The sequence below is a fragment of the Typopeltis vanoorti genome, chromosome 3 (assembly GCF_054136105.1).
Source record: "Typopeltis vanoorti isolate ZY-2024b chromosome 3, IOZ_Tvanoo_1.0, whole genome shotgun sequence".
NCBI classification, from domain to species: domain Eukaryota; kingdom Metazoa; phylum Arthropoda; class Arachnida; order Uropygi; family Thelyphonidae; genus Typopeltis; species Typopeltis vanoorti.
The window spans coordinates 50,070,353-50,082,517 of NC_143551.1; the positions used below are offsets into that span (position 1 = coordinate 50,070,353).

The 12,165-nt window shown below is 34.8% G+C and overlaps 1 protein-coding gene across 3 annotated transcripts in view; it reads right to left on the minus strand.

Moving 5' to 3' along the window:
- Positions 1-12,165, minus strand: part of Asx (transcriptional regulator additional sex combs) — a 391,735-nt gene that overhangs the window by 346,281 nt on the left and 33,289 nt on the right. For all 3 annotated transcript variants that reach the window (XM_090415600.1, XM_090415599.1, XM_090415601.1), the window contains one exon: positions 2,569-2,651. In XM_090415600.1, the coding sequence (XP_090271726.1) occupies positions 2,569-2,651 (83 nt within the window). The remainder of the gene's footprint in view (positions 1-2,568; positions 2,652-12,165) is intronic.

Here is a 12,165-nt window from a genome sequence, read left to right on the forward strand (position 1 = left end):
GAAGATAAAATTTGATTTTTAAGTTGCGTGGTGAAAAATATATGAAAAGATAAAGGGTTACTACAATTTCTAGACTGTGTTTTTGTCAAAACCACATTGTATAAGTACCACGTTGAACAAAGGTTATTACAATTTGTAGACAGCATTATATTGAAACTGCAATTGTATAAGTGCTGCGTTATTCGAGGGTTACTTGTGCTGACCATTTAAAACTATATATTTAGAAATTTATGTACATTTAATCATACAAATACAACATTTATTTTACAAATGATATTCTAAATTTTTCAATTTAGCTACTTGAATACAAATTCTACCCTACGGTTCTTCTTTATGAACTGGTCAATAACATCGTCATAAAAAGTTGGTTATAACTTAATTTTCCCAAGCAACATGCACACTTGTAAATGCTGCTGAAGCTCACTGGCTAGAGCTATGTTGACAGCGTATCACCTGTGGTTTAAGCAACAGAGTGAGACGACGTGAAATGGCTATGTGCGCACATGAAATCACAGTGCTGCTGCGAGGACCTGTAAGCTGCTGATACTGAGCAAGTCAAGGTAGCTTTGACTAGACCAGTGGTCTCCAAAGTGTGGTACGCGAGTCGATACATAAGGGGATACGTCAAAAAAGTTTTACATTGATAGGAAAAAAATTAAGTAATTAATTAAAGATAAAGAATATTACTTTCTTTCATCCATTAAACATATATCTAATACAGACAAAGACATTATAAAGATCCTGTAAAAAATGTGAAAAATGTGCGAGTAGCGCACATTGGGCGACTTTGCAAAGATAATCGTCCGTGGTAAAGCTGTCATGTTTTTTGAAACTAGGAAGTAAATCTCTTACTTCTTATCATTGCCATTGTTTGTGGAGCAACAGAAATCTCTTCAACAATTGGTGGATTGGACTGAAGTGCAAGTATAGTAAACACAGCAAAATGATGCACTTTTTTTGTAAACACAGCAAATGATGCACTCCTACTGTTTGGTTCTACTTATTTATGTGAGGTATCATTTTCTGCAATGACAGTTATTAAAATCAAATTTCGAAATAAATTAAACTTGGAACCAGGCCTTCATATCGCAGTATCAGAAGCCATCAAACCAGAATTTCAAGAAATTATGAAAGAAATGCAAGGCCATTGTTCACATTAAATATTGTAATAAATATGTTTGTAAGTTGTTAATAATAAAAATAATGTGTAAAAATATCTAGCGTTTTTAATTATTATATGATGATATAAGGCATATTTCCTCTTTATAATACTTATTACAATAGATTTTTGCTCAATTAATTGGAGGTACGTGCTATTTATTTTTTCTGTCTTGGGGGTACGCGATCAAAAAAGTTTGGAGACCACTGGAGTAGACGAGCAAGCATCGGCCTTCGATACACAATGCAAAGCTCAATTATTGCCGTGCAAGCTTAAGACGTCTTCTGTCTACAAAAATAAAAGCCTAAATGGAATGTTTATAAATGCATGCATTTATTAACATATAAATAGTACTTCTTTCTCAATTAATCAACTTGCACAGCGAGCATGAAGAATTCGCCACTGGAGAATATAAACTGCAAAGCCTCGTGAGGAGGAGGAGGGGAAGAATATGACTGAGACATATAAGTTAGTCAGGGATTGTTGCCAGATTGACATGGAAGAGATTTTTCATAGAATAGGATGGTGTGTAGAACAAGAGGCTATCTCTGGAAACTGTATAAGGAGGGTGTGAGTAGAGGAATGAGGAGTATGTTCTTTACAAGGAGAATGGTTGGTGAGTGCAATGCATTGCCTGAGTGTGTTGTGAATGTAGATACACTGAATCAGTTTAAGGTGCAGTTGGATGAGCTTTATGTGTGATAGTGTGTATCTCCCATGAAGTCTCTGACTCTATGGAGGCCAGGTGTTAATAATATCTTGAACAGAATTTTCGAAGGTACCTACTATTATTATTAGCATTACCCATTTCTCCAAATGGGTGATGCTAAAACCAAAACATTTCCATATGCCTGGTGAGATTCATTTCCAGCTCTGGTGTTTAGATCTTGAACAAGGACCAGTTTTTTTGTTTTCTTTCTATAAGCTGCCTTCTCTAATGACTTGGAAAATTCTTCCACTTCTTCTTCTTCTTTGGAGAACCTTCTGTAGTACTAGAGTCACAAGTAAGTTTCACTATCCACATCCTCATTTTGAAGTTTGACCACATGGCTCTACTTGAAACTGCCTTCCAATCAAGAAGTTTATCTACATGTTTGATGTTTAAATGCTATCACCATCCTTCCTTCTTTCCTTGATCATTATTGCCTGAATATAGTATTCTATATTTATTATTTAATACAATTTCACATTTTCATTTTCTTTGTTTCAGTAACACCCAATTATGTCTATATCGGAACTTTTCTAGTTCTGCAAGTTTGATTTTGTTTAATGATTTGCAAACAAAGTCCAATAATACTCTATATAATTCTTAAAAAAATTAACTGAATAATTTAAGCTGTTTTCAAGTTTTTTTTTTTTTCAAAAGCAATTAATTTTAACTAGTATACTAAGTGAAAGAATGGACTTACCTGACATCTTTTAGTCCTTTGGAACGTATTATAGTGAAAATATCCTTATGACTCATAGGCATTTTAGGATAAAATTCCAGTGCCTAAAAGGATGGAAGAGAGAATACATTAATATACTCTACTACACCTACATTATCAAAATTCTATCCAATGTATAATAATATGCAATTTTTTTTTTAAATAATATATATATATATATATATATATATATATATATATATAATGACATTGTTAGCATCCAGGAATGTGTTAGCAGAGCTTGGGAGAGGAAAGATTAGCAAAACGTGTTCTCTGCCAGGTTGGCAGGAAAAAGATTAGGATGAAGACATAGGATATAGGATAGCTGGACTGATATGGTAAAAAGTGCCTTAGAAGATAGAAATATAAGATCTGACAATGTTAAAGTTTTGACAGGTAACAGACTGATTTGGAGGAAAATTGTAGATAGGAAGTTAGTAATGATGTAAATTTTTAATGTAGTACTATCATATCCTGTACATCCCGATGAGCCTTGTTCCTCCAGGCGGATGGATACTGGGGAACACAAGTCTTACATCTGTAAACACAACTATGGTCATTCAGGCTTGGCTGACCATGTTTTGGACACCACCCACAGGGTATCATGGAAGAAAACCACCATACTTCAACACAGCAAATTAAAGAAAGAGAGACTTTTCTTAGAAGCAGCAGCAGCTCTCAGAAACCAACCAAATCTTAATAAATATGGTTGCATTAAGCTTCCGAAGATTTGGGAAACACTCATTACCAGAGGTCCCACCTTACATTCCAGAGATCCACCTACTACCGCCCTTAGAGGGCACTCCACCTAGATAGGACTTTAGTGTCACCCATGTGGTTGGGCTTAGTATTGTATGATATTTGTGTGCATGTTACATTAGTTGTTTTTGTAATCCTCGTGGATGTCCTAGTGACTAGTACGAAATATAGGAAGTATTAAATTCTATTTTAATCCTTTTTGAGTGTTGTAAAAAATCCATTAGGCCTCCAACATGATGTCCTCACAGCACTTAAGCCTCTACACACGAACACTAGCAGTAGGAGGGCAGTGCATTTTGAGGCTATCTACTGACAGAAGCCAAGAGGATAAAATAAACAGTACATCTGCTATTCATATTCAATTTAATAGACTCAAACTTATGTGACCTGATATTTAGCCAATTTCATTTTATTTGCACACCAAAGCTGAAGTTATGAACTTGGGAACATAAAAAAAAAAAAAAAAAAAAAAGATACTACCAGGGCAAGAGCAAGTCAAGCAGATGACTCATCCATCTGCTTGATTTGCTAATGTCTGATTTCTGTCTGTAAATTGTATGTACTACTGGCTGTTTTTTTTTTTGTATGCATAATGGAAAAACCCTGCTAGCTCCATATGAAATTGACTAACTTACCTTCAAGTTAAGGGGATAATAAATCCCTCATTATTTTAAAGGTACAATAGAAGATGCAAGAAATAAGAAAAGTCTCACTGACTATGTTACAGCTGATAGCGGTGTTTTCTCACTGGTTCAGAACATAAGAGTATACAGAGGATTTGAAACAGGAAGTGATCACTACTTAGTTTCGAGCAGGATAAAATTGATTATATTGAAAAAAAGTATAAGAAAGTTTTAAAACAAATCAAAGTTGAGCAGCTTTAAGAGGTGAACTACTGACTCAAATACACAATTATCATTCAAGACAAAATAAAAACATGAAAACAACAAACAAACCTTGGAAATTCATTGACAAATACTGAAGAAACCATTGAATGATTCTTCCAAAAGATATGCGGGGAGGTTGCCTGTAAGGATAGAAAAATCAGAACTCCATGGTGGACACAGGAAGTTAAAGAGGCAGTCAAGGAAAAGAAGAAGACATAACGTCATGTGATGCTTGTGTCATCAGCCCAATGGTCAACTTCTTTGTTGCTGGAATCTTATGCTGAATTGATGTTGAATTAAGTGTTCATATGCTTCATTTAATGGACAAATGATTATTAATTTAAAAGTTTGTATGAAACTAAAGAGCCTATCATTATGAAAAAACTGTCATCATGGCAGTGTCACAGTATAAGAAACTCCAAGGGAAGGATGTTACCAGTGCATGTAACAGTCAACAGTGTTTGAGATAATCAGTATCCAACTGCAAGCCTAAGTCCAGGGGAAGGATGTTACCAGTGCATGTAACAATCAACAGTGTTTGAGATAATCCGTATCCAACTGCAAGCCTAAGTTCAGGAGGATAAATCAGGTAGGAGTTAAATGTATAAAAGTAACATCATCAAGTAGGAGATGCAAAATAATTAAATGATGTGGATGTGATATCAAGAGAAATGTGATCAAGAAGCTCATAAGAAATATAAGTCAAGTGGAAGAAGAATGACCAGCATGATAAGGAAGGCAAAAATCAGTGGCAAGAAATCAGCTGAGTAGGCTGAAGAGTTTCATGCTAAGTGGCATTTATAAACAAAGAATGATTGTTGAAAGATAACGTTCATGAATATAGATAGAACGAAACAAAAGTATGAGGGTGTATCGTCTATCTGGAGATAATGGCATATTTGATGTAGAAGGGACCTCTTCCCATTCCCTTGGCAGTCTCAAAAGAGTGTTAATAGGACAAGATTGTTCCATTACTGAAAGGAGGCTCCTAGACAGGAAGCAAATTAAAAACTGTTAAGGAGTGGTGGTTAAGGCAATGGAAAAGTTGGTTAAAGCCAGAAGTCCGAATGGATAAATAAGAATATGATACTCTGAGGATGACACCACAGTTTAGTGAATGGCAGTTAATGTGCTAGTAATTTACTCACTTTCTACAATAAACTGAGATATGAAGTGGAGAAAGGAAATTATTATACCATATTATTATGTGACACCTCCAAGGATTCATCAAGGGAGAACACTATTCCACAACTCGTTGTCTCCACTACTTAATGCACCAACTACATAGAATGACACTACCATCATCACACAATGACACCTACTGCCCAGCATCACCATCACTAGCATTTTTTGTCAGTAAATTGTATGTACTACTGGCCATTTTTTTTCTGTATGCATAATGGAAAAACCCTGCTAGCTCCATATGAAATTGGTTAACTTACCTTCAAGTTAAGGGGATAATAAATCCCTCATTATTTTAAAAGGTACAATAGAAGATGCAAGTAATAAGAAAAGTCTCACTGACTATGTTACAGTTGATAGTGATGTTTTCTCACTGGTTCAGAACACAAGAGTATATAGAGGATTTGAAACAGGAAGTGATCACAACTTAGTTTCGAGCAGGATAAAATTGATTATATTGAAAAAAAGTGTAAGAAAGTTTTAAAACAAATCAAAGTTGAGCAGCTTTCAGAGGTGAACTACTGACTCAAATACACAATTATCATTTAAGACAAAATAAAAGCATGAAAACAACAAACAAACCTTGGAAATTCATTGGCAAACACCGAAGAAACCATTGAATGATTCTTCCAAAAGACATGTGGGGGAAGGTTGTCTGTAAGGATAGAAAAATCAGAACTCCATGGTAGACACAGGAAGTTAAAGAGGCAGTAAAGGAAAAGAAGACATAACGAAAGTTTCTGGTAAGTATATCAACTTGTGCTCTCAGAGAATACAGAGAAAAATGTAAGAAAGAGAAACGCTGTGTAAAATTATCTAAACAAAAGTCATGGGAAGACTTTGGTAAGAATACAGAAAATAAATAAACAAAAAATTACACGATAACCACAGTAATTAACTTTAATTAAATGAAAGTACAGATATTTCGTACTGAAAATAACAGTACATCATCAGCGTGCAGAAAAAGGAAATCAAAGAAATGGGAATGTTTGCATATAGTTTAGATGCTGTTATTAAGAGAGTAATGCCTCTGTAATTTCCACATTTGTCCTTGGGACCTTTTTGTGAATATTTATTACTGCTCCAGTTTCCCATTCTTTTGGGATCTTTTGATATTTCCAGATATTATTGATGAGTTTAAGTAGGTTTTCTTTTAAGCTATTGTCTGTATATTTAAAGAGTTCCAATGCATATTCCATCAAGGCCTGAGCTTTTTCTATTTCTTGAGTTTTTTTTAATTCTTCCATTAAGGTGAAAAGATCAACTTCATCTGCAGAGAAGAAACAGGACATAAAAAGCCTATATCTGAATTGCTCAGATGATGAGAAAAGAGAATACATGGCAATTGGTGAACCGATTATACAACATACATGCAATTGGTTCACCAATTAAAAATGATTGCCGTGTGCTAGAAATTAACTATCAAAAATAGTTTTAATATTATTTATTAATATATTAATTTCTAGCATGTGGCAACCATTTTTAATTGATAAACCAATTGTTATAATGTACCTTGTATTCCCATTTCTTTGATTTCCTTGTACTGTTACTTGTACTCATTCGTACTGTTATTTTCAGTACAAAATATCTGTACATTCATTTCATTAAAGTTAATTACTGTGGTTATTGTGTAATTTGTTGTTAATAGTAATGCCAAAGGTATCTTTAAAGAATAGAAAAAAAATATCACGAAGAAGGCAAAATATTCTTGAGGGCTTGAAAAAAGCTTAGAAACGGAGGAAAAAGTACTGTAAAAGGAATCAGAAATGATAAAAATGACATGAAAACTGAAGATAAAGATATTCTAGATGTCCGGTGTAATTATTTTGAAATACTGCTAAATGAAACGAGCGGTGTCAGCACGGTGGTAGAAAACTCCCAACAGGAATGCAGTCAGGAATAGATATCCATACTTGAAGTAGAAAAAAATCAAAAATCTGAAATGTGGAAAGGCAGCTGGAGCAGATGAAATTCAACCAGAAATGATCAAATATGGAGGTATAAAAGTTTTACATTGGATGCATTGCATAATTCAGAAGGCCTGGTCAAAGGTTGAATTCCAGATGATTGGAGCAGAGCTCTCATAGTAACCAACTATAAAAAGGGAAATAAAACTGAATGTGAGAATTAGAGGTATTTCCCTACTGAATGTTCCTTGTAAGATTTATGCAAGTATACTTGAGAAACGACTAAGAAAAAATGTGGAAGGGAAGCTTGGTGAAGAGCAAGCTGGATTCAGTGCAAATAGATGTTGTCAGGATCAGATTTTCTCTTTATTATTATTATTTTGGTAATCTACAGAGAGTCAACAGACTCATTGTGGGAGGCCCACTCAACCAACAACATGCTTAGCTTAATGCACTTTGAAGTTATTTACACTACCTGCATTCAAATACATTCTGACAATGCATTCCACTCACCAACAACTCTCCATGTAAAAAATCTACTCATACCCTTCTTCACCCATTTTTATACAACTTCTAGGGATGGCCTCTCGTTCTTCCCATCTTTACATCCACTCTTTTTATAACTCCTTCTGTATTAATCTGATAGAATCCCTTAACTAACTTTAAGATCTCTATCATATCTCCTCTTTTCCTCCTATCCACCAACCTCTGTAATCCACATTCTCTCAAACACTCTTCATAACCAACACTCTGGAATCCTGATATCACTTTAGTCACTTGTCTTTGGACCCTCTCTACTGTTTCCATATCACAATGAAAATAGGTGACCAAATCTGAGCACAACAGTCCATATATGGCCTGACCAACACCTTATATAGAGGCACTAACCACATAAAATGTACTTTTTATCATAGCAGCAATATGATGTGCAGTCTTTGCAATACTCATGATGTGCCCTCGGAACATCAGTCCACTGTCTACCATCACTACAAGATCCTGAATCTCATCCACTTCCTGAAGTACAGATCCACCAATACAGTACACAGCCTTAATCTTTGTATTCCAAAGTGTAACACCTTGCATTTATTGATATTAAAACTGTAGCACCTTGCAGTTATCATTTGTCCAAGCAAAAAATCTATTCAAATCTTCCTGTAGAGAATTAACATCAGCACTACTCCTAATAATTCTGTCTGACTTTACATCATCAGCAAACATTTGAAGATCCCCAGTCAATCCACATGAAATATCATTATCAAATAAGTTAAACAGTATGGGGCCCAAGAACAGAACCGCAAGGCACACCACTGGTCACATTCCTTTTCTGAGATGCTGCTTCATCATACACAACTTGCTGGTAACTTTCAGAAAGCCAATAAATCAAGTAAAAAGAAGATGATCCTAATGGGAGATTTTAATTATAGGAATGTGGAGTGGAAAGAAGAGACACTGAATGCAATCTAACCAATATGCTATCTAATTCCACCTTCTGCAGCTAATACACCAATCTAAGAGACTGAATGCGATCTAACCAATCCATCTAAACAATATGTTATCTAATTCCATCTTCTACAGCTAATACACCAATCTGTCACGTGGTAATCTATCAAATGCCTTTGCAAAGAAAATCCCTATATATGAATCTCCCTTATCTAACACATTTCTTACCTTATAAAACGTAAGCAGATTGCTAAAACAAGACCTGCCCAACAGTATGCCCAAAATAGAGAATCTTATGTCCATCAACCCAGTTCTGTATTCTATTTCTAACCAATTTTTCCAATACTTTGATCACAAATGCAGATATACAGGCTGGTCTATAATTGGAAACTTCTGTTCACAAACCATACTTGTGGTGAGGCATTATTTTGCCTTCTCTCCACACCTTAGTAACATTCTCCACTGCAAGACTTTCATTAAAATCAGATCAAGGGCATGGCTAACTCATCTGTACATCCTTTAAAAATATGTGGTGATATGTCATCCATCCCCACAGCCTTATTAACATCTAACCCAAGCAACACTTGATACACCTCTGATCGTTTTACCTTTAATTCTCCTCATCCTTGCCCCTTCTACATGTTGCACAGCATCATTCACACCACTATGAAATACACCGATGAAGTGTTCATTAAATAATTCCACTATATCATTTGCTAGGTTACTTGCTACTATAACTATCTACTAGTATCAACCTGTCATAATTATTTTTCCTCTTGCTTGCCACACAGCAAAAAAATTCCCTCGGATTAGCTTTGACCTGACTGGCTAATCTCCTCTTATAATCTACTTTTCCTTTTTTAATCATGCTTGTCACTTTTCTAGCCTGCAGTTTATATTCTTCATGTATCTATTCACTGCAAACTGTCATGTACTTCCTCCATAGCAACTTCTACTGCAACACTACTTGCTTAATTTCACTGTTCATCCATCTCACTCCTACTCTACTTATTTGCTTAACTCTTGGTATGCAGTTATGCACTGCTTGAGCTAGATACTGCCTTATTATTTCCCATGCACTGTCAACATCTTTTCTACACAATTCATCAGCCCAATGTATTGATGCTAGTTGACTATGGAGCTTCTGATAATCACCTGTCTTACAGTTCCACATAGATCTTCTTCATAACTCTTTCCTGTTTGACTATCTTCCAAACCAATACCTCATGATCACTTTAACCAAGAGGTGGCAGTGTTGATACCTCATTCACAACCATATCCTCTAAGGATATCACCAAATCTAACACAGATAAACCTTGTGTTGCTTCCATCACATGCTGCTTTAGATATTATCTTGCAGAAACTCAACAAATTCACTCTCCTTGTTACTATACACTATTTCTTCTTTCCAATCCATATTCCTATAATTAAAATCTCCCATTAAAATTATCTTCCTTTACTTGATCAACTAATTTGTCTAAACATTTCATGATCAGTACTCTCTCCATATTCCCTGGCCTATAACAGCATCCTATTAGATATACTATTCTACTAATCTCAACTTTACACCAAACAGCTTCAAAATCTTCACATGTATTACTATTTTCCACTTCCACTCTTGAAAGACACAATTCCTCTGCTAACATTAACAATACTCCCCCTTCCTTTCTCTCTTCACCTTCCTATCCTTTCAGAAAATTCTATATCCTACCAGTTCAAGTCCTGACAGTATATCATCCTCAGTCAATCAAGTTTCACTTGTTACTGATACTTCTGGCATTAGTATATAGAAACTAAAGCATCCCTATACCGATTATCTTTGGGCATACTGATTCGATCAAAGCTATAAGCTCAGCCCCTTTGTTTCTGATACTCTATACAAGTATAATAATTCTCCACTCTTTGAGGCCATCCCATCTCATCAATCACTCTGTACTCTCTTTGCTATAGTACATTTTTCTCTTTGTTCTGACTCTGATTTTCATTTATATTCTTTATCATCCCCACTGCATCACTCTGCCTTGCTATAATCACTTCTTCACCTTTGTATCCATCCTCTTCCTGTCCTTCCTTAACCTGCTTCTTACTCTGACTCTTAGTGGTACTAATTTCATATGAACCCTGTGTACTCTAAGTAAACAACAATCGCTCCAAATGACCAACACTAAATTCATTCAAATGCATTCCATCAGCTTTGAATAAGTTGATTATTATCAAGGAAGTAAGAATGATAATTCAGTCTACATTCACAAACTGAACACTTTCTGCCTAATATGAATCAGCTAACTAAAAAACTAACCACTTTCTCAATGACACTATTATCCTTCACTTCCTGCAACAACTTCTTCAAATCCCTTTCCACATTCTATGTCTCACTATACAAGTTGTTTCTGCCTACCATTAATTCTTATGCCCATTCCTTCCTTCTATGGAAAGCATAAAAGGAAGGATTTAAGACAAATTGTTTAGAAATCTTGGAAATATAACATAGATTTGTATTTGTATTTTGTAAATCTGGAAAATGTATATAAGAAGGTGCAAAGAGCTCTTTGGCACCTCTCTTCAAAATGATACAATATATCAAGGAATACAAAGTCTCTATTTAAGCTGTAAGAGGTAAAGGAAGATGGTTTGATGTTAAACCAGGTGTGTGATAAGGGTGAACATTATCTTCGCTGTTATTCATTATCTATATGGATCACATTATGAAGGAGAGTGGTATTACATCTGATATCAAAATTTATGATTTAATCTTAGCTCTTTACTTTATGCAGATAATGTTATATTTCTGAATAAATCAAGTACAAGTCTGCAAGATTCCCTGATTAAATTGAATAACTGTTGTAATAAATTTGGTATGAAAATCAGCAATAAAAAGACAATGAAAATAGTCAGAAACATTGAAAACATCCACTATACCCTGAATGGCAAATCTACAGAACAAGTAAAACATTTCAGTTGTTTGGGGACAATATTTAGTGAAGATGAGTACTGAGAAAGATTAGTGGAGTGAATAGATGGCAGTATCACATTAAAAATGAGGATATCAAGGAAAAACGTGCCATTGTTAGTATTCAATTAAACAGAATGAGAGAGAGGAAAGATTAACAAAATAAATGTTCTTTGCCAGGTTGGCAGGAAAAAGACCCAGAAGAAGAAGACCAAGATAGAGATGGATTGATACAGTAAATATGTCTTAAAAGACAGAAATATAAAATCTGATAATGTTGGAGTCTTGACAGATTTAGAGGAAAGATATTGATCAGAAGTTAGTAATGGTGTAACTTTTTCATGTAGTACTATCATAATAACTCTGTACCCTGCACCCTAAGGATACATATCAGAAATTTGATGATGATGAACTGACAGCCATTTTCACATCCACTATTCCAGCCAATTCAAAT